The sequence below is a fragment of the Dermacentor variabilis genome, chromosome 2 (assembly GCF_050947875.1).
Source record: "Dermacentor variabilis isolate Ectoservices chromosome 2, ASM5094787v1, whole genome shotgun sequence".
In the NCBI taxonomy this organism is placed as follows: domain Eukaryota; kingdom Metazoa; phylum Arthropoda; class Arachnida; order Ixodida; family Ixodidae; genus Dermacentor; species Dermacentor variabilis.
In genome coordinates this window covers 105,848,930-105,873,976 of record NC_134569.1, presented here as the reverse complement: position 1 = coordinate 105,873,976, position 25,047 = coordinate 105,848,930, and the positions used below count along the sequence as shown (strand labels likewise).

The following is a 25,047-nucleotide window of genomic DNA, read 5'->3' as shown; positions in this document are numbered from 1 at the left end:
GTGGGCTGGAAGTCAAAGTATTTCTTTCCCTCTCAATTAGGGTGCATCAACGCAGTCCCAGCGCATAAATCATGCCCTTGAGCAAGATGATCGGCACTCGTGAGCAGGCGCGATCAGCCCGCTCGATGCGCCGAAAAGAAGTTAGCATGCGAGCCCCCAGCATTTCATCGATGTCACAACTTGGTATATGCCGCGTCACTCGTGGGCGTGTGCTAAAGGCGTGACAATTGCACTCCAGTGCAGTGCAGTTTCGGTTTTTGATGTGAAATTGTTCAGAATTCATTACAATGCAGAAAGCAGCAGCTCCAGCTTTTTGGATGTCTGCAACCGGTTACGCTCGAATGACTGGCTTCAAATATTGCATTAGGATCAATCATCCTGACTCTTCGTCAAGCATGCTGGCTTGGCACAGCGCCTGTAGTGCCACAGCCCTTAGACGCCGACGTGTCTGGTGCTGATGCGCACGAAAGTGATCGAGAATATTAATGGCGGCACTTTGGGAAGGCTCCGCGTGGTAAATGTGCAGCCAGCAGGCTCATATTTTCGCGATTTCGCTTATATCAAAACTCAAATTTTTTCCCAATTTTTACAGCTTCGAGTTAGAGGAGGTTTACTGTATTGCGAAGATGTACGTATATAGCATGTCCCAACAACAAAATAAGCCTTCAGGTTCCAAATACAGCATTAAGTATGAGAAGAGTTTCCACCTGTTTTCAGGCATGAAAGGGAATGTTTGGACAACTGGCAACCTTCATGCGAGTTCCACAATGTTGTACATATGGAGGGGCAATCATGGTAAAAGTGTGCCTGATGTATTTCACGTTGTGAGTGGCCTGGAAGTAGAGGTTTTGGCTCGCAGTCATGACAGGAAATTGTAAAGTAAGCTGTCTGAAAAATCATAGGGCTCTCCAGGCTATCGGATTGTGCATCCACATTGAGCACACCGCAACTGCAGAAACGACACAGACGCTACAGTGCATTAATATTAGCACTAAAACACAAACTTACCCTTTTGCAAGTTTGACTCCCACTGTGATCGGTCCCTGCTGAGGTGTTCAAAGTCCTCGACGGTAGCGCCAAGCGAGTGCACAAGAGAGCACAGGGCCAGTCCGTCATTCCAGTCACTCTGAAATATACACAAGTTGTGAGCAGTTAAGAAACTCCGACATGGCCGTGAAAAAAATGGCCAAGAGTAGCTATAGGAACAGGAGGTAAAGAGATCTACCTAGAAAAAAGGAGAAGAGCAGAATGGCACACAGCAATTTTCAATGTGTAGATCTTACCATATTAAATACTGTACACATGCACATTGGTCGTCCTGGTTTGTGTGAGCCAGGCATACACTAATTTTTGGCTAAGGAAGACTGACTTAGCATACTTAGATGAAGCAATGAGTTATAATTGTCACCAAAAAGTCTGCCCATTGGGAAACAAAACAAATGTGGAGGAATTGGGGATCGAAGCTCGCTGCATGCTCAGTTTTGTCAATCCACAAATTTTCTGTGCACCATGCATAAGTGATACCAAAACCAAATCATATCGGAATTGGCATGTATGGGGGAAGAGCTGCAAGTCGTAACATTTATTTTATTAATAGTTCACAAAGAGTTATTGTGCTGCAGCTCGCTGTGAAATAAATTATAAAAAATAAATGAAGAAGTGTAAGTAATTTGAAGAGGCCACAAAATTTTACATGGAATAATGACAATGTAAATTAAAAGTTCAATGTCAATATGATCAGATGAAACTGATCGCTGGAATTCTCCCGACAAAGCAGATTTTGTTTACGGCCGAGTGCCGCGACTCATGATGTCACAAGCTGTAGCTATAGGGCCTTAACCCAAAGGGCGACATTGGCTTTAGCATCTGTATCAAGAAATTTAAGTTGGCCAATTTGCTACCTGATGTACTTGTCATAACCTTATGTACCATATTTGAACTCTGTAATAGACTGTTTGATCCATTTTTGTCTTTCGACTAAATTTATTAGCCCGTATTTTGTCTTTGATGCTGTACTCCTATATCCATAATGTACTATTTTCTTGGATCCCCTTCATGTAATGCCCCTCAAAGAATGTTTAAGGGTTAAATAAATAAATGATGATGATGATGCTACAGGAGCATAGGAAGATTCACAAGTAATGTAGTAGTAGTAGAATCTTTATTTATGTTAGGAGTTTCGGATGGTGGGCAGGTCTCTCAGTTCAGGACTTCAGTGGTCTCTGCAGTTCGCTGGGCTTGATCGAGAAGAGCTCTCTGGCTCTATAGATCTTCACTAGCAAGCCAAACCTCCCACTGCCTGTTACTCTGCATTTGTGCCGCAAGGGGCAATTTTTAATTTGAAGGCAGTAGTTTACACGTCCACTTGACTTGGGCAAGAGTTGGTCGCTCGCCGCATCAAGGGCAGGTATCCCCATAGACTGCATGGGTGTATCCTACTAAGTAAAGATGCAATGTAGCGGCACTAACGCAACTCAGGGCACTGTGCCTCGTACGGCATTTCATTTTTATTCTGAAGTTTCATTCAGCATTTGGCTCAGGGATTGCGCGGATGCCACCTCCTGGACAACAACTGCCACACGGGCACTTTCGATCTCGATGGAGCCCGACTGCGGTCGAATTTAACAATCCTGATAGGATCTTTTGCACAAACTGCTGCTGATGGGAGTGAATCGCGATCGAAAGTGCTTTGTGACTGCGGGTTTGATGGCATCGGCAATTCACCGATACCGCACGCTATATATATACATAAATCAGCTGGATCTCAAAATTTAACAGTGAATTCGGCAAATCGGCCCAGTGCGCGCCAGCTTGATTCGCCTAATTCCCCATGAGTTATGGGTGCTCGACAAATCACACTGCTGCACAATGAGACGTCTTCCTACAATGATGATTGAATAAAATGGTGCGATTTGTTGAGGATCTCATTAGTTAGTGCGAGCGCAGCTCCTTTTGTACGAAGCACATGCTGGTCGCATGAAAGTGGCGAAGCAAACGTAAAGATGGGCAATTAACACATATGCTCAAGGACAGTGTAGCTTAAGCTAATGGGAAATTAAACTAATGGAACAATTAATTGAAGCAGCGTGGCCTCCCAGCAGCCATTACGTTCGATTGCCAGAGCAAATTGAATTTCCCCGTATGCATGCAGTAAGTGTACAGGACACCTTTGTGCGGGGCACACTCCGTGCTGCCGGATCTCGTACAGTAATGTCTTTCATCCCTTTTGAAACAGGGCAGGCGCTTAAAGGTATCCACATGACTCGCCCACAATACGACTACTACTAGAGCGCATTGTCACCCACAGAAGTATCAGCGAGGAGCAATAGTTCTGGTTCTCAGTCCTGATCAGTTGACGCACACGACCTATAGCCAATAAGGAGTCGTAACTATAGCCGTCCTCCACACTCGCACATACAAGCTTACAGAGGCAAAATAATGTCGTGCAGACAATGGAAAACACGTTATGCATGCATACGTTGATGCAAAAAACAAGCAAATCCGCGTATCTATTTTCATCGAAGTGACTCACACAGCTCCATCGCTTTGGTGATCAGCTGAGCCAATACGCGTCGGTGTTTTGCTTGGCGCGCCTTTCGGATTAATTATTTAATCAATTATTTGATTAACTACCTAGTTAATTAATGAACACCGAGATTTCCCCTAATTATCTGTTAATACGAATAGCAAGCATTGCATTAAACAGATACAACTGAGCAAACAAGTACTACAGCCGCTAAATATATATATATTTTTTAATCCAGCGGCCGTGCAAGTATGAACGAACTTGACTGTCACGGTGAGCTCACCGCCCGCCCCTGACTGTACCTGCACTGACGTGATTTTGAGCGCGCCTGGGTGGGTGAAATGCAACATCCACCCAGCGTAGGCTGGACAACAAATATGCGATGTTTCAGTGAATACAGTGAAAGTAAACGTAAAAGGATCCATGTTTGTTTTGACACAATGTCTGAAACAGCTGGCTGACATGTAAGGTATTCACAATTTAGTTATAATTTTTTGTGAACATGTCATAGTTGGCATGCAGACAGTGCATTCCCGTTTATTAGGAACTGCTCAAACTAGCAGCATAGTTTTGTGATATGCATCTCCAAAACGCACCGAGGAATACTCAGAATTACTACACCATTATTATCAAAATCCTTCTTGCATGCCATGTGGAAATGTAGAACATGAAAATGTAAAATGGACAGGGAGAGACGATAGTATAGAGGACAGGGTAAAGAAGAGAACTATTTACACATTTACAACAGAGCGACTAGGTAAATACTAGCCACAGAAACAATGACCTTACGGTAAAGTTTGAGATACGAAGGTGTGGCAGCCGCCCCTGGATCCATCGCAGAGTGGCCTTGTACCCGGGGCTGTCCTCGTTGATGAAATAGGAGAGGTAAGTCATGCCGGACAGCTCGTCTAGGTTGGGGCTCGCCAGGTCCTCGGGTGTCAGAATGAGCGGCACGCCGAACTCCTCACGTGCCTTCTCCATGGCCACCTGGCAGTTCTCCTGGCTGCACAACGCAGTTATTGAAGCAGCGATCATTCTTCACCGATAGCTAATTATAACTAGAAAACAAATGTGAGACGCTGTCAGAATTCATGACCATATTCAACTATACGGCTTGCCTCGTCGCAGGTGTAGTTTAAACTGACTGTCATGTACAATATATATTTTATTATATAGCTTTAAAGGCAAAAGCGTTAGCCATGGGACAAACCAGCACCCTTGATCGTGTGAAAGGTATTAGAGTGCACATGCATACAGTATATGTGGCTGGAATGGAGCAATGGTGGGCAAACACAACCACTGCTCACTCCATGTCGAAGCAGTATAACTCGTAGTGTCCCACGCTGCTTGTATGAGTAATAATTCTGAAAAATCTATATGAAAAAAAGAAAATCTCAATTGGCACATACCCCACATATCAATTATGTATCGCATAAGAGTGTACGTTTTGTACATGTGACCTCATATGATACTAAGAGATGATTGTATCAACAGACAATGACATCGACGACAACATAGGAAAAATTACTTGTGCTTAATAAATGAAATAAAGAAACGATAAAGTAATGGTGATGAAAGTGGATGAAAAGACTACTTGCCGCAGGTGGGGAACGATCCCACAACCTTCGCACTTCACAAAGGTTGTGGAACGAGGTTCTCGAATTCGGCAACATTGATGCCTTTAGGTAGCATGTGTGGGTTTATCGACCAGTTGCCTTCACTTAAAAAGATGACATTCTCGTGACGCCTGCGGCAGAAAGGATGTTCCACGTCCGCCGCCAAGGTCTGTGAGTGGTGGCACTGGCTAACCCTCCCAGGATTCTACTAGGAAACATAAATGCCCAAGAAAGTGGATGGGGAGACGGCGCCGCGGTAGCTCAATTGGTAGAGCATGGCACGCGAAATGCGAAGGTTGTGGGATCGTACCCCACCTGCGGCAAGTTGCTTTTTCCTCCACTTTCATCTCCATTACTCTATCGTTTCTTTATTTCATTTATTAAGCACAAGTAATTTCCCCTATGTTGTCGTCGATGGCAGTGTTTGTTGGCTTCTTATGATATGACTAATAAAAATCGGCCCCTTGGTTAACCCCCTTTCTTCTCATTTAAGAGATGATTCGATATATGAGTGGCTTATGTGGCATATATTCGTTTTATTTGATTATTTTAATGAGTCTGAATGAGGTACAGTGTATATGTCAACAGCAGGCTGAGGAAACTCACACAGCATGAAGAGGGAACCCGCATAGGCCAGCTAACGTAACGATTTTTACTTTCAGTCTGCATCGACGCTGCATTTGTTCAGAATTCCACTATTGCACTCTCCCATTTCCCGGCTATTTTTCTTCAAAAATTCAACAAAAGCATGCGACTCTGCAACAAGATGTCAGCACAGATCACTAGTGACCTTTGTTACAAAACCTAAACGAGTTGACGTTGTCAGATGCAGATTTGGTCACGCTTTACTTTTGGCTGACTGCAAGAACACACGTAATGCGCACAGTGACACTCCTAGTGTACTTAGGTTAGAGCATGCAGAGAAACTGTAACTTTGGCGACAGTGATGTACAATTATACACCATACTACTTCGGTGATATGCTGGGGCGTACACATATACACTTTCGAAAAATCAGCTTCAGTGCACGCTGCATGATCGACTACATCGAGGCAAACTGGAGAGCTAAGTGGGTAGATGGGCCACGGTGGTGTGGGCAATGTGGGTGCAGGCACGAACTGTCAAGTGCGTTTTCACGTCACATTGTCCTAGTATGCCTCTTTTGTTGTTAATACAATAAGACAGAGTACAGTGTACAGAGTACAGTGCGCAAAACTGAAAGTACCACCAAAAGTTATAACTAAGACTCTAGACAGCGGCCCCATTGACCTGGGCAGTGATATATGTAATGATGTCCTTTCCCATGCTACTTCTTTTCACACTTCGTCAGTGATCACAGCGATGCTCCGTCAGCGTTATAAATGGGATGAGCCAGCAATGAATGGTGGATAAGAGTGGCTTACAATCCAGCGGGAGGTATCGCTACGAAATCGCGGCCCAGCTAGGGCTGCTATTCTTAGATGCTATAGGTACCTATTATTGGCCCCAAGGTCTGCAAAACCCTCTGATTGGCTCAAAACTCGGACATGGAGGAAATCGACAACATGCCTTAGTGGTGTACAGGGGCGTATAATATTGTTATAGTTCGGAAAGTGAACTGTTCATTTGGCCTCACGTTATTGCTTGGAATTACGTCTTCTGCTGACCAAAATGCCATTCCTACCAATCACATTATAATATCGCGCCCTGGAATAACACCACTGGACACTGCCAAATCCAGCCTAGTTGTAGAAATGAACATCTCGCCACCTCTGAGTGGCTGAAAACTCAGAAGTTGTGGAATTTGACAACTTGGCAAAATGTGACGGTGACAGCAGTAAAGAACCTAACCGCCGTGAAACTGATACTGATGGGGAAACGTTCTCATCTCCCCCCCTACCCTCCCCCCGCCCATACACGAACAAATTTCTTAACTCGCTTCCGCTTCCGCTGCTGCAAAGTCAATGGGCGAACGCTGAAAGCAAGACCACCGAAAGTGAACGCACCGGAACACGTCCGCGCGCGTCTTGTCAAGCCGCGAAGAACAAGCGCTCAACTCCTCGCCCTATTTTCGCTCTCGGGCGCTTCCGTGCCGTGCGACGCACCTTTTGTTTCAGCGACAGGCTCCAGACGTCACAAAAGAGCCGAGCCGCGAAGAGCAGCTTTTAGGATCAGCGCGCAAGAATGGACTGTCGCGTTCGGCACTGACAGCGCGCGACGCGACGCGCCGCGCTTGTGTGCGCGCGTCAGCGCACGTGGTATTTGAGACGGTTCTCTCATTGGCTTGTTTAGTGCGCGGCGAATCCCACGCGCTTTTGTTTTGGACATAGTAGAGAGTTTTAGAATAGGGGCCCCAAAGAGCTTTGCGGGTGTTATCGTTGGGGCACGCAGGAGTGAAGAGCTTTTACAATAGGGTTTTGCGTTTGCGGATAGCGTCTTGCGCTGACAGCGCCACTACGGCGACAAAGAAAAGCTATTACAAATAATTAAATAAACTATACCATTTTACGATAGGAATAGTAATTTTGACTTGCGTGTATTCGCGTTTAATTACAATTTAGAGGTTATTCTGTAAGAAACAGACACTTCGTTGCGCTTAGTTTTGAGCAAACCAACTTTACGTGCCTTCACCAGCCAAGCTTAGCCGTGTTAGGCCTATGAGCCATAAATTCCACAATCAAATTCGGAATCAGCGGCGTCTAATGAATCAATCTTCATAACACACGCTAGTTGATAGAAAGCGATAACCGCAGTCACTTCTCCTATAGCTTGCGAACTTCACGCGTTGCCACGAATCGAACCCAGTTTGGTGCTAGGTTAGAGCCGTCCATGGAGGAAGGAAACTGAGGAGAGCCCTACCCACTCCGCGCGCTAGGAGAAAAGTGTGGAGGAAATGACGTAGTAGGTTCTTCTCTTTTTTGCTGTTCTTTTTTATTTCTTTGCTGTAGCGGCCACACCTTTCGGGCCACAATGGCGGCTTTGTTATGGTTCTGTGCGCTCACACGTGTTGCTCCGTAGGTTTCGTACCATGGAGAGGCGGCGTGCGGGCAGGTTTGCGCTGGTCTCCGTGTTTTGTTGCGCTGCATTATCTGAACCGTGCTCTACCGGATGTTGCTGTGGCTAGGTGGTACAGGAGGAACTAAAGTTCGTGAAATTAACGCGCATGCAACGCTGTACGCAATGTACCGCGCCACGGCAATGGATACGGACGAAGGAATATCCGCGGGAAATATTGCCCTCTTTCGCGGAATCATGCTAACGTGCCAACGATTGCTTAGTATTGCTGTGGAGCGCGCGGATCCGAGCGGCACGGTTGCGCGCAGCGCGGCGTGGTTTCGCGAGAAATGTAAACAAGAGAGGAGAGCTGGCCCGATAGGCGGAGCAACGCCATGAGCAACGCCAACTTCCGGCTTCACTTTAGCTTCACAAAGAGTGACGTCAGGGCCTCTCCTTAGTTTCCTTCCTCCGTAGAGCCGCCGCTTCGATGGGTGCCGCCATGTTTGCTGACGCAAAGTTTTTGGGGCCGCTATTTAAATCGGTGAAATAGCGTTCCCACGACCGGCTTTATTACTAGTAATATTAGTAATGAAGCCGGTCGTGAGCGTTCCCAACGCAAAACCCAAACGCAGTTGGCGTCTCGCGCATGCGCAGTGGCTTCGACGCTATTACTTTGGGGCCCCAAAACGTTTGGGGCCCATATTCTAAAACTCTCAGTGTCTGGCCGAGACAAGGCGTTGTGCTGGGTCCCCGCCAACTCCCTGTGAAAACTCTGCAGCGAAAATTACTTCAGCTTTAGTGATCGTATAGCCTAACGCCAGTTGTTCTTTTTTAAATCTTGCGGGTGTCGTGAAGATGCTCAACGGGCGTGCAGCTTCTGCGTTTCAGCTATAATGTCGTTTTCCTCGTAATTCGCCTACGCTGGATATCGCGCAGAAGAAGATCGAAAATGAAGAACAAACACATGCGCGGACACGAAAAAATGAAAGAAGTGTTGAGGAGTCAGTCGGTCGTCGTCCTTGCATGGCGACAAAAAACCAAATCTTGCAGAGGTAGCACAGGAAGAAATGGGCAAACCTGACGTTGTCAGTGCGTACGAATATATATATATATATATATATATATATATATATATAAACGACCGTCATTTTAGTATTGTCCTACATGTAAGTTATCCAGACATAAAGTGACGAAACCACACAACCAGTTTAGCTAGTAGAAATGCGAATAATCTGTCGAGTTTAAAATGCCGTAAGGCGTCGAAAGAATGAACCAACAAACGTTCCCCTAATGCGGGACCTTTCCTATTTAACCAGTCAACAATGGAGCAAAATTTACACAAGCGCCTGTCATTGATGCTATTATGGCCACTGTCACGCATTGCCAAACGTATATACATTGTTACGCTGCCTTAAGTTAAGCGCTTTGAGCCGTTTATATTTGTTTGGTACACGATAGAATTCTCAGAGAGCGACGTTCTTCGTGCAATGGCAGCGCCAGCTGTTTCAATTGACTATCCCGCGTTAAAACGACCGTGGACTGTTTGAGTACCACTAACACTCTGAATAGTGCGCCTTTCATATCCGCTTCTCCGCAACGCTGTGAAAGCTAAAATACTTACACTCTGCGTGGCGCCCGCAGAGTTGGCCGCTTCATTCGCTGAAACACCGCGAATTAAACGCGTACGTAACACGGTGAAGCTCGAGCAGGAGATACGGACGGTATACGGCACACAGTGTATATACAGTGCATATACAGTGTACATCTAACACACGCGAAGACGGACACTCACCTGGCCGACGTTCCCAGCGTCCTCCAGTGCGGAAACAGGCCAGGCTTGCAGTACTCCAGCAGGGCACTGTAGGGGACAAGAGAAGGCCACGTAATGAAGCGATGACGGGCGGTGACTGTGGAAGAGGCACAGTTAATCACCATCCTAGAAACTCCAAAGCACCTTGCCGCTTCAATTCCCGAATATTAATTTATTTCGTTCCCCCTGTCGTTCATGCTACAAATCTTGGAACTGCACAATTGACCGCACTTGCCCTCGCGCGACAAGCGCTATTCGGTGAAACAAAAGTTTGCGATGGCAGCTGCATTCACTCGCCTATCTCAGAGCCAATTAAGACGTGCCATATTTCTATAGAGTGATGATCTTTATGCGCTTGTAATCTCCGAAACGTTGCATTCCATTTCCTGCAGTCGCAAACGACCGCAACAAGAGCAAAGAAGAAAGAGAAGCGCGATTGGTGCGACCGCTTGCAAATTACGAGCACGTATATATATATATATATGTGCGTGTGCGTGTGCGTGCGTGTGCGTGTGTGTGCGTGCGCGTGCGTGTGCGTGCGTGCGTGCGTGCGTGCGTGCGTGTGCGTGCGTGTGTGTGTGTGTGTGTGTGTGTGTGTGTGTGTGTGTGTGTGTGTGTGTGTGTGTGTGTGTGTGTGTGTGTGTGTGGTTAACAGGCAGCAACTGCGTCAAATTGCGTCCATGGCGAAAAAACGCGTGCAGATAATTACAGCGTATAGGCCTATAAGGTGCACAGGTACGTGTTGCGTAATATATGCGCCATGCTGTTTATCTTTCTGGGTTTAACTTGCTCTTTCTATAATTTCGGACACAAAGCATTTAGCCCAAATACTTTTGATCTAATTATCGTCTCCCTTCAAAAATCGACCCAAAGCTCTGTTAATAAATATTATAAGCACGCGCCTAATGGCCACTGGAACGACGCGCCCGATCGTTCATCTACGTTTTCGCACTCTCGAACAATTAAGACGATGGGCGTCAGGTTACCGTTGCCACTGTTTCGATATCGAGCTCTTAGCAGAATCACCGATGCAAAGGCGCAGCCGACCGAGCGGTGCCTTGACACCAACGACCGAACTGGAGCACCTTAAACGCGCGAGCGAGCCATGAGAGATGAAAACGCGAGCTAACTATACTATATACGTTGAGAAACACGCCCCTTTTGCTCACGAGCCGCGACTAAGCTCATTGCATGCATACGGCCTCGGAAAAGTAGATGAGATGGTACGGCGATTGACGGTAGCAAGTTTTCTTTCTTTCTTTCTTTCTTTTTTTTAAAGCTGTGAACGAGGAGGCGTTCATATCTGAGGTAGACATCAGCCCCTCGTTGCGACTTTGTCGCGAGCAATGAAAAAAAGAAGGAAAAAATGCAATGTTCTGCTGTTCCTTCGTGTAAAATGTCTATATTGTTGCGCTGAAAAAGTTTTCGAAACGAAAAATGCGTTTTTTTAACAGCACAAGCGCTGTTGTGTTTCACGCTGCGCGACCGCTTACGACTCGCTCCTGTTTGCAATGTATACATAGGCAGGTTTCCGTGTGTACCATCTATCCATTGTATTCATACACAATACGAACGTAAAACGCGAGAGAGGGAAACTTTGAAGTAGAACACTCCATACGCTCAATTATTCAACAGCGCGATCTCATCCCTGCGAGACTGGTTACTAAAGGTGATGCGGACTCTAATGTGAGGTGTACGAGACGAGGTGTATACTGGAGACGGTAGAAACGAAAATTCAGGCGTTAGGTAGCCCTAAATTGAAGCGTGTAATTCCGTGAGGTACAGTACGCACGTGCGTAAGTGAGTGTGTGTGGGGTGGGGGTGGGGGGGGAGCTAGTGTGTGCGTATGCGGCTCACGCTGCACGCTTCCTCTTTCGTGGCATTCACTGCAGCCCGTGCGTTAAATAAACGCTGGATTATGCAAAACATTCTGCAGATAGCATTACTCGTGCTCTTTCTTTGTGTTATGTTTTGATCTGTTTGTACCGTTGTCAACCACCTCTTTCCATTATTTTTGCTCGGGCAATTACTTCGCATGACACACATTAATCGAACTGCGCACTGAATACTCGCCATGCATATTTTTATATCAAACACAACTCGCTGATTTCACCCTTAACAACTCTGAAGCACATGAGAGCGGTTGCCACGTCCGGGGGAGAACCTGGCTGCTTGAATGTCCGCGCTACTAAGACCGTGTGGGCTTCTAGGCAGTCGTGGATCCGTAGACCTGCCGCCTTTCACACTCGAAAGCGAAATGTCTTTCATCCACGGAGCCGCAAAGATCCGTGTCAGTGACGCCACTATCGTAAATCATTACTAATATTACTCTTGGAAACACAAACATCGCCCAGTGAGAAAGAGAAGCAGGCAAGAAGTCGTCTTCCGAAAAAGACAACCTATCTAGCCGCTTTCTTTCGAATAAGAGGAAGGAAAGACAGGTAAAAGAGGACAAGAATACACCGCACAACACAGCACAGACAAAGTACATATATGAGCAACCCCCAACTGGCATCACCCCAACTATGCACGGCTCCTTTAAGCGGCGGCGATATTTTCGGCACAGCACACGTTCTGCCACTGAAGTTGGGTTTGCCTATTGATCGCTGCTGCTGTGCATTACCGCTTAACATAAGGTCGAATCACCGAACAAGGATTACGGGCCGACTGGAAAAGGAAAAAAAAGAAATATAGGAGGACGTCGTCTCCTCTTCCGAGGCGCGTGCACTTGGGCAGACTGAAAGGTGCAGTTTTTCATTCATTTTATTTATGTAGACGGAGTAATACGTTTTCTGAAGTTCCAAATTACAACATTTGTATACAGCAATATGCAATACACGAGAGATTTGTCTACCAGAGAGTACGAGGCAAAGGGCGTCTCTATGACGTCTCACATGGGCCTCGCAACCAGGTAGAACACAGAGCACTACAGACAGTGTATACAGTCCAATCTGAATCATACAGTGTAATACGTACTTTATGGCTAGCGCAACAAGCAGCGAAAGCAGGATACATGAAATTGCACGCAGTCTACAATAAATACGGCAAAACGATAATTAAATTGAAAAACAAATACAAGATACGTTGAAGGAGAAAACAAACAAGCATATAATAATAATAATAATAATAATAATAATAATAATAATAATAATAATAATAATAATAATAATAATAATGATGATGATGATGATGATGATGATGATGATGATGATGATGATGATGATGATGCGGTGCCACCATAAAGGCGCCAACATCTCCTAATATTCATTTCAATAAAAATAATAATAAACTTTTGCAACGCGCGTTCATTTACTTAACACTTCCCTTTCCCGAAGAAGACGTCTAACCTGCCTTTCGAACGAGGAAAACGAGCTATAATTTAATTCAATGTCTACTAATAAGCAGTTAAAAGCTCAGGTATCTGGTAATTAACTGACTGGCGCCCGTAAGATGTCCTAACCATATTCCTAACGTATCCTACACCTCTTAAAGGCACACACAAGAGTATGGACGGCGAAAAGAAGCAAGAAATTCTGTTCCATTTAAGTTAATATCGCCGTATGTAATACTTGTAAGTCTTTGGCGAAATATGCTCACAACCGATAGGATGCAAAATTTTTGGAAGAAAGGTAATGTGTGCTCGTAAGTAGAGATATTTCAAATTGACCGCACCGTCTTTTGAAGCTCGTGCAGTCTAAATTATTCTTGTTTGTAACACCCATCCCAAATTAGAACTCAATAGAGCAGCTTAGAGAAGATCACTGCACATCATAGTTGACGCTTGAACCAGGTTATCAGAATATACCTTAATTTGTCTAGAATACCCAGTGTCTTCGTTATTCCTAAACACAAACGTGATATATAATAAGTCCAGCTCATATTTTCTTGAAAATAAACACCCAATAACTTGTTCGAAACAACATGTTCAATTCTTTCCTCTTGAAAAGCTAATTGGATGTCAGTGGTGTAAGCTTTATTTCTTGATCGAAATATAGTTTCGTTTGTTTTGTTTACATTCAGCCATAGATTGTTGCAAGATAGCCATGATGATATATAGCGCTTGTAGCCAGGCATTAGCCCAAGACATCAGGATGTTGAGGTCACTGACATTAAAAAATACCTTCGTGTCGTCGGCATACAGAATGAAATGAAGTGTTTCAGGTACTAAAACAAGATCACTTATATAAACAAGAAATTAGGAAGGGCCCTAAGATCGATCACTGAGGCAGGCCATATATTGTTCTTTCTGGGCTTGAACGTACGTTTCGGATACCTATACAAACTGGAGACGACTGTTTAAATAACAGCTAATTAATTGTGGCGCATTTCCACGCACGCTGTATCTTTCCAACTTGTCGAATAGAATGCCATGGTTTATAGAGTCAAATGATTTTTCGAAACCTAAAAATATTCCAACAGTTTACAGCTTATTTTCAACGTTGTTAATTATTTATTTCTTGATGATAATCAAAGCACCCTTTTACCGATTTATTATTTTGAAATCCATATTGCTGGTCGATCTTGACCTGATCTTTTAGCGCGAGAAAAAAAAGTGAGTTTGCTTGGTATTTAGGATATACTCAGCTACCCTATATATAGAAAACGCGGATAAAATGCTGATATAAGCCGATGGTTCTCAAGAATACTTTTGCTTCCGGCCTTGTGCACAAGGCAAACACGTGCAGCTTTCACTTTATCAGGAAACACGCCATAACGCAGAATGTGGTTGCCAATGTGAGAAATCAGTACACACAGAAAACCAGACGCTGCTTTGATTGTACGAATTTGCCACCAAGTTTCGAAGACACGCTATACGCGCGTGACCGCGGATCACGAGGTCGCAGGTTCGGTTGCCTGCCGCGCTACAATATGAAAAAAAAAAATCGATGTGGTCGACATTAACCCGCAGCTCCTCACTACCGCGTCCATGCACATAACCCACGGCGTAGTTTCGGGACGTTAAACCTCAAAACCTTCTCCCCCGCTTAGGAACTCCTGGTGTAATAAATAGAAGTCTATAGGCGCGGAGTGGCCGCGAATCTTTTGGCAGAGACTGTAGGTACGTGTCCCTTGCTACTCGTGTACGCCCTTGCGTCATGTGACCGCATCTGCGACGCGCACAGCGCGTGGTGGCTGGAGGCGCGGCAATCTGCGTTTAATCCAGGCCCGACCGTTACTGCGATTTTCGCCGAGAGTGCGAAGTGCCTCATCGAAGGATATGCGAACTTAACGGAGCGCAGTTTCTTTGAAACCTACTTTTAACTGGGTGAGAAATTCGACAGTTGACTTTAGATAAGTATTTATCAATGAAAGAATGAAGGTTGAGTTACGAAACGATATACTGGACTGTACCTTAATTAACAGACTCTACACTGTGCGAATATAAGCGTTTCACATCAGCTATATCGTCCCTCTCCGATATGGTAATGTCGGCGCTATCTATATATGAAAAACTCTCTACACGGCGCGTATTTGATGAGTGATTGATTGATTGTTTGATTCATTTATTCATAGAGTGTAACGCACCAAAGTGTCACACGGTCTATAGAGCTATATGTCTTGGTGCGGGGGCTATTCATTCATGTGCACTCAAGCCGCCGGTGCAGGACCGTTCTTGCATTCCGCCCACGTCGCCAGCCTCCATTTGTGCCTACACGTGCGCTACCGTGGATTTTGGACCAGTACAAGTGTGCAGAAAAACAACGAGAAAATGACCAAGGCTGTATTTCAACTATACGAGAACTGTGGTCGATGTTTTAAGTATGCTTAGCGTACGCCTAAATTTCATGTTTCCCACAAGCACTCGCGCATAATAATATCGCTGCGGTTGCTCCACTGCGGCCAGCCTGCCAGCACACGCATATCGCGCACACTTCTCACTCGTGCAAAAATGCCCACGGGGCGCACATTAAAAAGTGTTAGGATAGGATGCAGGACCAGAGAAAGAATGTTTGAGTCCACATATGGTTGAGTACTGACGAATAACGCTGCAGAGACGCGGCCAAGACAGGGATAACTAAAATGTTCTAGTTGGACCGGTTGCTCGTCCAATACAGGGCAGGAAACACCACAAGGAGCAAAGTGGACGGGCCAAATATAGCGATTGTACTCGCCCACTTCTCAACTCATCGCACTGCTGCGGTTTCTGCGTTGGTTCGTGACGCCCACGTATACTGCGAACCAACTTTCCGAGCGTACAACGACAGCTGGTACGAATCTGCGATTCCAGATAGGACGAAAAACAACACAGACATACGAAGAAAGGACACAAGCACAGATAGGGCTCCTGTGTTTGACGTTTCTTGAAATTTTTCTGTTTAGGACGGCGTCTTTAATGGCGAGCTACCGCCACTTTTCAGTATCGGGCGTGTTCCGTTCCTAACCTCGTTCCGCGTGGACATCGTGGACACACATATCGCACACTGGTTTCAGGATCAGCACACCAAGTCACTACCTCTGATGGCACTGCCTTCGGGATCGGACCAGCTTTAGTCGGACATACAGCCAGCCGCACAGAGTGAAGGAAAGAGTGAATGAAATAAACGAGAAAGCGAACGCACCCACCTGCCGCCCAACGTAAACACTCTTCAGCGAAGCCCCTCTACCGGCGGCGCACTCTCAATCCAGCCGACACGCGCAACACACCCACACGCGGCGTACGATGCACATACACATCCAAGGCGGCGGCGGCGGCGAACAACGACGACCACGACCAACGCCTCGGAGAAAGGCGACCACGCGATCACTCAGCGTCGTCTTCGAGTCGCCCACGAATGAAGCGCACGACGCAGCAGCCCTCGCACTTCGTCGCGGCAGAGAGCCAAGAGCGGGCAGAGAAATCCGCGTGTGCCGTCCGTCCGCGCGTACCCCGGCCACCCTACTAACCTACTATGTACACCACACACTCCTCTGCCGAGACGACAGCGACAACGAAGAAGAAGAAGACGACGATGTCGCGACGCTAAAGATTAGGTGAGAAAGAGAGGGAGAGAGAAAAGGGGGAGGCGGTCGGCACGAGGTCCACACACACATATATATACGACACGCGCGGTAAACGATAGAAAATGGCCCCAGATTCAGTACGATTCCGAATGAACGAAGAAAAAAAAAAGTAAAACAGCACGGGGCAGGGCAGACACGTCCTCGGCATACGCAATGACCCCTGAGAGAACTCGCTCTTTAGCGAAGGGAGGGTAGGGAAAGAGAAGGGGGGGGGGGGTGAGCACGCGAAATGGCCTTTCCAACCAACAGATCGGACCAAAAGAAGAAGAATACAGCTGCGGCGGCTTTGCGGAGGAATCGACGACGACGCGGCGACGACGACCTAGAAGCGAAACCTGAAACTATATAATCTCCGCGTGAGTGCCTTGTGCCTCGCTTCTCCTCTCTCCGTCTCCCTCATTCCGAGCGAGAGAGCAACAAAGCGGCGCATTTATACGACAAGCCGGCGGTGGCCCAGAAAAAGGGGGGCAGCTTCGAAATAAGCAAAAATCGTTAAGCGTGCAACAGCAGAGAGAAGCCAGGCGAGGGCACTTGTAACGGTCATATACGTATAGCGAGCACAGGGTCGCCAGAGTTCAGGTTATGCAGAGTAATCGAACTTTGGGCAGAGTGTCAAACAAGAATAAAAATTTGGAAAATTGAGCAGGACCACTCTTAACTTCAAACGGCCCAATGACAACGACGACCACAACCGACAAAGATACGACGATGACGGCACGACTACTTGAATATGCGCCGGACACGGGATCGAATCCTAAGTGACAGCTGCTTGTCTGTGAACAAAGGAAGCCGATCGAGTGCAGGAAAAAAAAAAACCGCACGAGCACGTTGACATTTCATTTTTTACTGCGCCGCTTCGAACAATACATTTTTCTAAAATAGCTTCTGAAAGCTTGGCCGAGTGTAGTAATCTTGCCTTCAAAGAAAAAAAATCAGCCAATCTGTTTGTCGTTCGATATAGCGATAGTAACTATACGGACGCTCGAGCCGTAGTCCTGCCTTCGCCGCTGCCGTCGTGCTGTCCCGCTGTGAACGACGCATGCGCGGCTCGCGCGCGGAAGCTTAGATTGTTTCCAGAGGCTCTCCAGGGTCTCCAGAGCGTTTGGCTGCAAGAATGACGAACTGGAGGCGCGACGCAACGACAACGATCCGCTCAGTCGGCTCGGCGGACAGCGTTCTGCTGTTGGGCACGGGCGCTGTGCGCGCGCGTATAAGCACACTATAGCGTCCCCGAAAGCTGCCATGTGCATGCGCTAGTCTGAGCGGAGTGAACAGTAAGCGGCCCCCGTGTTGAGAAATTCATATCAACTCGAAGCTCACGCTTGGCTTGGTATCCGAGTGACGCCTGTTAGTGAGCGCGCCGAAAGGAACGCAATGGGCGTCACTTCAGGCGTCATTTTGAACAAGTCAAGCACGGGCTTCAAGATTCATTTTTCAATACGGGGCGTAAATGTCAAGCTAACAGACATTTCCCGGGGCACTGAACTAACGTCAGGGCTTATTGCATCGGTCTCATCTAGTGCACCACTGAGGTGCGACGCCTGCAACGCCACCGGCGGCGGCGGCGCTCCTCACCACGCCAGCGTCGCGAGGCGCCTGGTAGCTGCCAGGGTGATGTTCCTCCGGGACAGCGTCAGTTGCCCTGCATGTCGCGTCGCGCCAACGTGTTGTACCCGCGTATAGTTTAGAACACCGCCTGAGGAGTTCAAGCACAACGCGACACCTTTCTATATCGCTGTCAATGCTTCGCCCTGCGGGCGGAACTGTCAAATCCTTTTTTTTTTTAGAGCGCAGCTCTTTGGCGTCCGTTCCTGGGTTTCGCGTCGTCGTCGTCGTCGGCCTCGTAACAAGCTCCGCCCCCCTTTCATCCCCCCAGCGCTAGCAGCGACCGACTGATACCGCTGGATGCCGCTGACGCCGCTAGAGAGTCAAGATAACGTGACTGCATAGAACACCGTCGCCGCCATGCAGAAAGAGGAGGAAAGGGTCCCCCCCCCCCTGTTCTTGTGTGGCGGATAGGGTGCTCTTCAGTTGCCGACGCGCCGGTTATTCGTTGTCCCTGAAACCAACTCCGCAGCTGGGGTTGACTCACTATCGGCGTCAGCGGCATCAGTCAGTCGCTGCTATCTCTTCCCTCCTCCCTTTATCGTGTTGTCCGCTTGCTGCGCGCGCTTCTGCCCCCATCGTTTGCCGCTGGGTGTACACGCCGCCCCCCTCCCCCCTCTTCCTGCGAGTCTCCGGTTGTCAAAGCGCCGGCTCGAACTTAATTCCTTTCTTCGTTCCTCCTCCAATGCAACCCCTGTGCGGTGGCAATCAGAGAGCCAGATCGGTGGCGGCGGATCTGTATATGTGCACCGCCCGAGCCGAAATTGCCGCTGCCGTTCGCCCTGTGCGGTGGCAATCAGAGAGCCAGATCGGTGGCGGCTTGACATAAAGACAAACAGCAATTTCCTAACACTTATGCGGGAGAACATCCCGTTCCTCTCGCTCGTAACGCGTCCCACGGCTGTGGCAACCTCGCGAGGCACTTGTATACATCTCGTCTTTGAGAATCAAGCATTGGTGTACCAAGTCGAACATATATCAGTCTATTTCTCCGACCACAAAGCTTCCTTCATGACTGTCAAGAACTGTTGGTGGAGTCTTTGTTAAAGGAATACGTGTGAAAAATAAAAAAAAAATTCTGTGATAGTGCATACATGTGTTGCTCGATTTCTTTGCCTCAATCTATCGAAAAGGTGAAACAGCTTATTTGCTGCGCTCAAACTTCGCATTAGGAAGTAACGTAATCGTCGGTAATTTTTTACCTTTCTCTCTCTATCTATGCCTACGTTATTTTCTTTACTAATTTGACGTTACGCCCTGCAGCTCAACGTTACTAGAAGCAGCGTCTGCTACAGCTTGTCTATATAGGACTTTCTTTTCTGGCGAGTTGTAACAAATGACAAGGCAGGGAGTACATAGCGCTAACAAGGTCTCTTCGCTCTGTGTACTCCGTAATGCCACCAACTAATTGCGCGATAGTATTTGGAGGAAACGTGATCAACACTTGTCTATATTTAAGAGACACATATTGTAATATATGTCAAGGTTTTTCTTATTACTTCTGTCGTTGTAGCGCAGAAACAGTTCACAGGACTTGCTGATTGTCGAGTCTTTGATTCCTTTAAAATTCAACGTGATAGCTCTTTGTCGATAAGACAACAAGACCCGGGAAGACGTGCAGTGAGAATTTATGACGTCACGGGCAGCCGGTGCGGGTACTTGTGCTCATTCACTTATTCTTGACACGTTGGCAATAGAGTGGGCGTAAGTCTGCGTGTGAGTTGGGGTGGATGTGTGTAGATAAGATGAGTGAAACTTACTACATGCCAGGAAGCAACGTTACTCCATTTGTCACTGTGTAAGCAGCAGTATTCACTCTTGTCAACGTTCCAGGGTTCAAGTCTTTTCTTTAGGGGTTAGCAATACAACGCTGGTAGATGAGGAAGAGGAACAAACTTTATTTTAGTACAGCAGACTTATGAGACCTAGGCCTCTCTACCTATAGATGACGGCCTCGAGCCCTTGGGTCCTGGCGGCATCTCCGGCCTGCTGGGTTGGTCTTCCCGTGCACAGTTGAGCAACGCGGTCTCCCACTGCTCTCTGGTATGTGTTTTATCATGTGTGGGTGTCCGAGGGCAAGCCTAAACCATATGTTGTAGGTCAGCCCCTCCTTGACAGTATCTACATCTATCCGTGTAAAGATCCGGGTAGTAGCGGTGGTAGGCCACCGGGTTCGGATATGTATCTGTAAGAAGCGCCATGCCGTCGCTTGCCGTCTACTAAGTGGGTCTAGTGTTCCGGGGGGAAATGGGCCCTTCCCAATTTATAGTGTTTGGTGATCTCGTTAAAGCTGGTCATCCGATCTCTCTCCGTTCCCAGTATTTGCGTGTCATCTGTTCGGTCCGTCAGTTCTCGAGCCATGTTGTGCGCTATTTCGTTCCCGGGAAGGGAGGAGTGTGCGGGTGCCCATATAATGTGACCATCTCGATCTTCATGAAAGTTGGTTCAAATTCTTAGCCCTTCCGGGGAGATTTTTCCTTTGGCATAGCTTTTGACGGCGTTCTTGGAGTCGCTGGCTACGATGTTGGCCTCCGTGGAGGCCAACATCGCCAGTGCCAGTGCTTAGCATCATGCCAGTGCTAAGGCAGCCTCCTCCGCCTTTCCTATTTTTACAATACCAGTAACACTGGAGCCACCCTCTAAACTCGTAGCAACTATCAACATACTCTGTTTATTTGTCCACATAGACTACGTCCCTGGCACTACGGAATCTTTTATGGTGAGCTCTCGCTCTTGCGATTCTTCTATCTTCGTGAAACTCCGGGTGCATGTTTCTGGGGATAGGGGGCATTGAGAGATGTTCCCTTATTTTCCTTTGGATATCTCTCCGCATGCAGTCCATGCTGTGCTTCGTAGGTTATTCCGATGACATCTAAGATGTGTCTCCCCGTCAAACTGTGTGTCTTTCATACTGCGCCGCTATCTGGGCCTCAATAAGTTCGTCTAGCGTGTTGTGCACGACGAGCGCCAGGAAACACTCGTTCGACGTACTTGCCGTAAGTCCCAAGGCTTGCTTATACGCCTTTCTAATGATGCATTCTATCTTGACTTTCTGCGCAGCGTAGAGCTTATAAGGTAAGGGACCACATTTACGATACGACTGGTTACGAATGTTTCCATTAATCGGATGAGATTGTGCTCTTTCATGCCATAGTTTCTGTTGGATATCCACTTTATTAGTCTGATTGTTTGTTGAACACTATTGTCCAGTAGGCTAATGGTTTCTCCATTATGGCCGTTTTCGGATATGCGGAGTCCCAGCCTTCTCAGGCTCTCCACTATAGGTATTCTAGTGCCTTCTACTGTGACCACAATTCCCGGCCTTTCCTTAATGCTTTTTCGACCCCTGCATATGGGTCAATAGAGCAGAAGTTCTGGTTTTCGCGAGGAGCATCTCAGTCACTTGTCTCTGACGTGATAGTGGGATAGTGATAGTGGGATAGGGCTGAACCATGCGGGGTGCCCCTATTACTTAGTTTGAGCGCCTCCGATTTGGTTTCTCCAATTAAAATTTTTGCCGTACGATCCGTCAAGAAGTCTTTGATGTATGCGTATGTTTTACGTCCAATCATCCCAGCTCTTGGAGATTTTGTAGTAGTCCTTTGTGTGTGACAGTGTCAAAGGTCTTAGTTAGATCGAGTCCTAGTATCGCCTTGGTGTCTAGAGTTCTCGCACACGCATCTGTGATCTGATGTTTCCGTTTGAACATAATATTTTGCATCCATAACTTGGGTCGAAATCCAGCCATGGTATATGGGTAAAGTCTTCCATCATCCACGTATCTCGTGAGGCGTGTGATAACCACATGCTCCATGCGTTTGCCGAGGCAGGATGTTAAGATATGGGCCTTAAGTTCGTCAGTAGTGGTTTCTTTCCAGGTTTCGGTATAAAGATGATTAGGGCTGATTTCCACTGACTTGGAATGCCATCTTGCTCCCAGCAGTTATTCATGTAATCAGTGAGAGCTCGGATGGACGCGTCGTCGAGGTTCCTGAGTGTTTTTTTGGTTATCCCATTAGGTCCTAGTGCAGATTTCGGGTTGAGCCTGGTAAGTTCATATCCGACTTCAGCCTACGTAATGGGGGTATCGACATCAGGTTTCTCGTTACCTAGGTAATAAGGGGTCGTTCTCTATCCGCCTCTCCAACGTACATCTTTTGGAGCTCTCGAAAGGGGTCTTCTTCTGTACCTTCGTAGCTGTGCATAACCTTCTGTGGATTGCGCCTTTGTACGGTTTTTGTACTCTCGAAGTCCAAGAGGCATCGAAGAATGTTCCAGGTCTTCGACATTCCCATTTGCCTTTCCATCAAGTTGCACGTGGCTTCCCAATTTTGTTGGATTAACCTACTTGCATATATATCTCGATTTCCTTGTCTAATTCCACCATTCTCTTCCTTAACTTCCATTTATGGTTTTGATTTTTGCATCTTTTCAGCATACTACCCTTCGCGTCTCAGACGTGAAATAATCTGCTGTCCTTCTCCTATATCCCTGCCTCCTCTGGAACAGTTTTGGTAGCTCGTTTAACACTTTGTTTTAATTTCTCTGCCCATTTCTCGATGTCCGTTATAGTGTCTTCAGCATCTTCATGCCGGATTTTGCAGAAAGAGTCGCATTGTACAAGTTTCAGTTCTCTACCGCTCTTTTTCCTTGGGCCTGCTTGTACCGTTGTGATGACTATGTAGTGGTCACTACCTAGGCTTTCCTGCATGTTTGTCCATCTAGAATCAGCTACATCCTTCGTAAATGTGAGATCTGGTGTGTCGTTGTTTACGCTGTTTCCTATTCTGGTGGGTGCCTGAGGGTCAGTTAGGAGCGTTAGACCTTCGTGCTTAGCGTCTGCCCAATGGCTTCGGCCTGTTAGGGTTGGCTTCCCGCACCTCTTGCATAAAGAACTTTCTCTCACCCGACCTTCTTCCACCAGGCCTCGTCGAAATGAAGCATGACTTCCTAATTCGCCATGACCGTTTCGAGTGTCTGCCTATCTGCCGGAAGCCCCGCAGCGTACAGGCCTCTTTTGTGTGTGTATGTGTGTGTGGGTGTGCGAGTTTAGAGAGGCCCTTTCCTCGAATTGGACCTAGAGAACTTCCACGAACCCGCAGCGCGCAGAAGAGACGGACAGGCGTCTGCAATTCCAGGAGGCGTGACGACCTCCTCTCTGCAGCAAGCTTGGTATAGCTCCTCTCTGCAGCAGATCCTCTCTGCAGCAAGCTCCTCTCTGCAGCAGCTCCTTATTCTGTGCCGGTCACGTGACGTCGACGGGAGCAAGATCCCGCCCACGATTGTAGAGAGCCTATTTAAGGGGCTCCGAAATGTACTTTTACTCACTTCATGCTCTTCTCATTTTCTTTCATCTACCTTTGAATAAACCGTGCAAGTTTCGCACTAGAAAATCGTCTCGCTCTTGCTTGGTCGCCATGGTCTACCGGATGCCTGCAGCCCGCCGACAACGCCACGCTACCCAATAAGCAACGTCGCTCGAGCTTCGTTAGGCAGGCGCCGCTACTTCTCGGCAGCAGTACGATACGCTACCCTGGAGTACGCAACAGGCCCTCAATGTTCTCTATGCTGTAACCCCAAGCCGCGTGTGGCGCGTTAAAATCGCCGACCACGACTAGCGCCTGCTTGTCCGCTACGCTCAACACTTTGAGGAAGAGTGGAACGAATTTGGGCTTTTGTCGGGGTGGACTGTATATGTTAAGAATAAATAGATTTCCCTTTTCTTTACGGGAGGGGATTATTTCAATCAGGAGATGGTCTATGCCGCGCATTCCGGTATCGTGCTCGACAGCCGAAAGGTGTCTGTATCAGCGTCATGACGGTTACCTTCTCGCCGGAAATACTGTAAGATTTATACCCCGATAATTTTGCCATCCCCCGGTCTCCTGCAGGTCAATGACATCTGGCGTCTCCTTGCTTGCTACGAACTGCTGCAGGTTTCCTCGCTTGCGACGATACCCGCGGCAGTTCCATTGCCAAATCACATATTGGTTACGCGGCGCCGTGTTGATTTATCTGTTCTTCCTCGGTGGCCTTGCCGTCTTCTACCCCATTCGGTCTGCTATTCGGTTTGCTTTTAACCGGTCCCGCGCCTGCCGGCCGAATATCCTTTGGTGTGCTTTCTAGTGCCGCTACTCTATTCTCTAATCCATCGAATCGTTTATTCTCTACATACACGTTTGTGTTTTGTTGCTGTAGCCCATCGAACATTTCTTTAAACGTTCCAATAACCTCGCTGATTGTAAAGTCGCTCCTTTCGTCAACCGTTTCTTGCGCCCTCCTTTTGTGTGGTGGTGCTTCCCCGTTCGCTTGTGTGGGAACGGGTGTTGAAGCTCGACTAGGCGTCGGCGTCCTACTGGCGGAGGGTGTGTTGCTATTTTTTTCTTTGTTGCTGAGCATCGTGTCTTCTGTCCTAAGCTGCTTGATCTCTTATTTAAGCGTTGCATTCTCTCGGGTAATATGTTCTCTTTCTAACCTGCGTCATTGCCTGTTCTAAGGCGTACCCCTTAGCTT

General features: G+C 47.2%; 1 protein-coding gene across 2 annotated transcripts in view; it reads right to left on the bottom strand.

Annotated features, from left to right (window-relative positions):
• The window catches only part of jbug (filamin-type immunoglobulin domains fbug), a 206,564-nt gene that overhangs the window by 86,102 nt on the left and 95,415 nt on the right, over positions 1 to 25,047 (bottom strand). The window contains exons 4-6 of one of the 2 annotated variants that reach the window (XM_075681604.1): positions 9,910 to 9,975; positions 4,316 to 4,529; positions 1,009 to 1,126 (exon numbers count right to left, since the gene is read on the bottom strand). In XM_075681604.1, the coding sequence (XP_075537719.1) occupies positions 1,009 to 1,126; positions 4,316 to 4,529; positions 9,910 to 9,975 (398 nt within the window). Of the gene's footprint in view, positions 1 to 1,008; positions 1,127 to 4,315; positions 4,530 to 7,225; positions 7,243 to 9,909; positions 9,976 to 25,047 lie in introns of those variants that run through there. The other variant, XM_075681605.1, reaches the window with a different exon arrangement.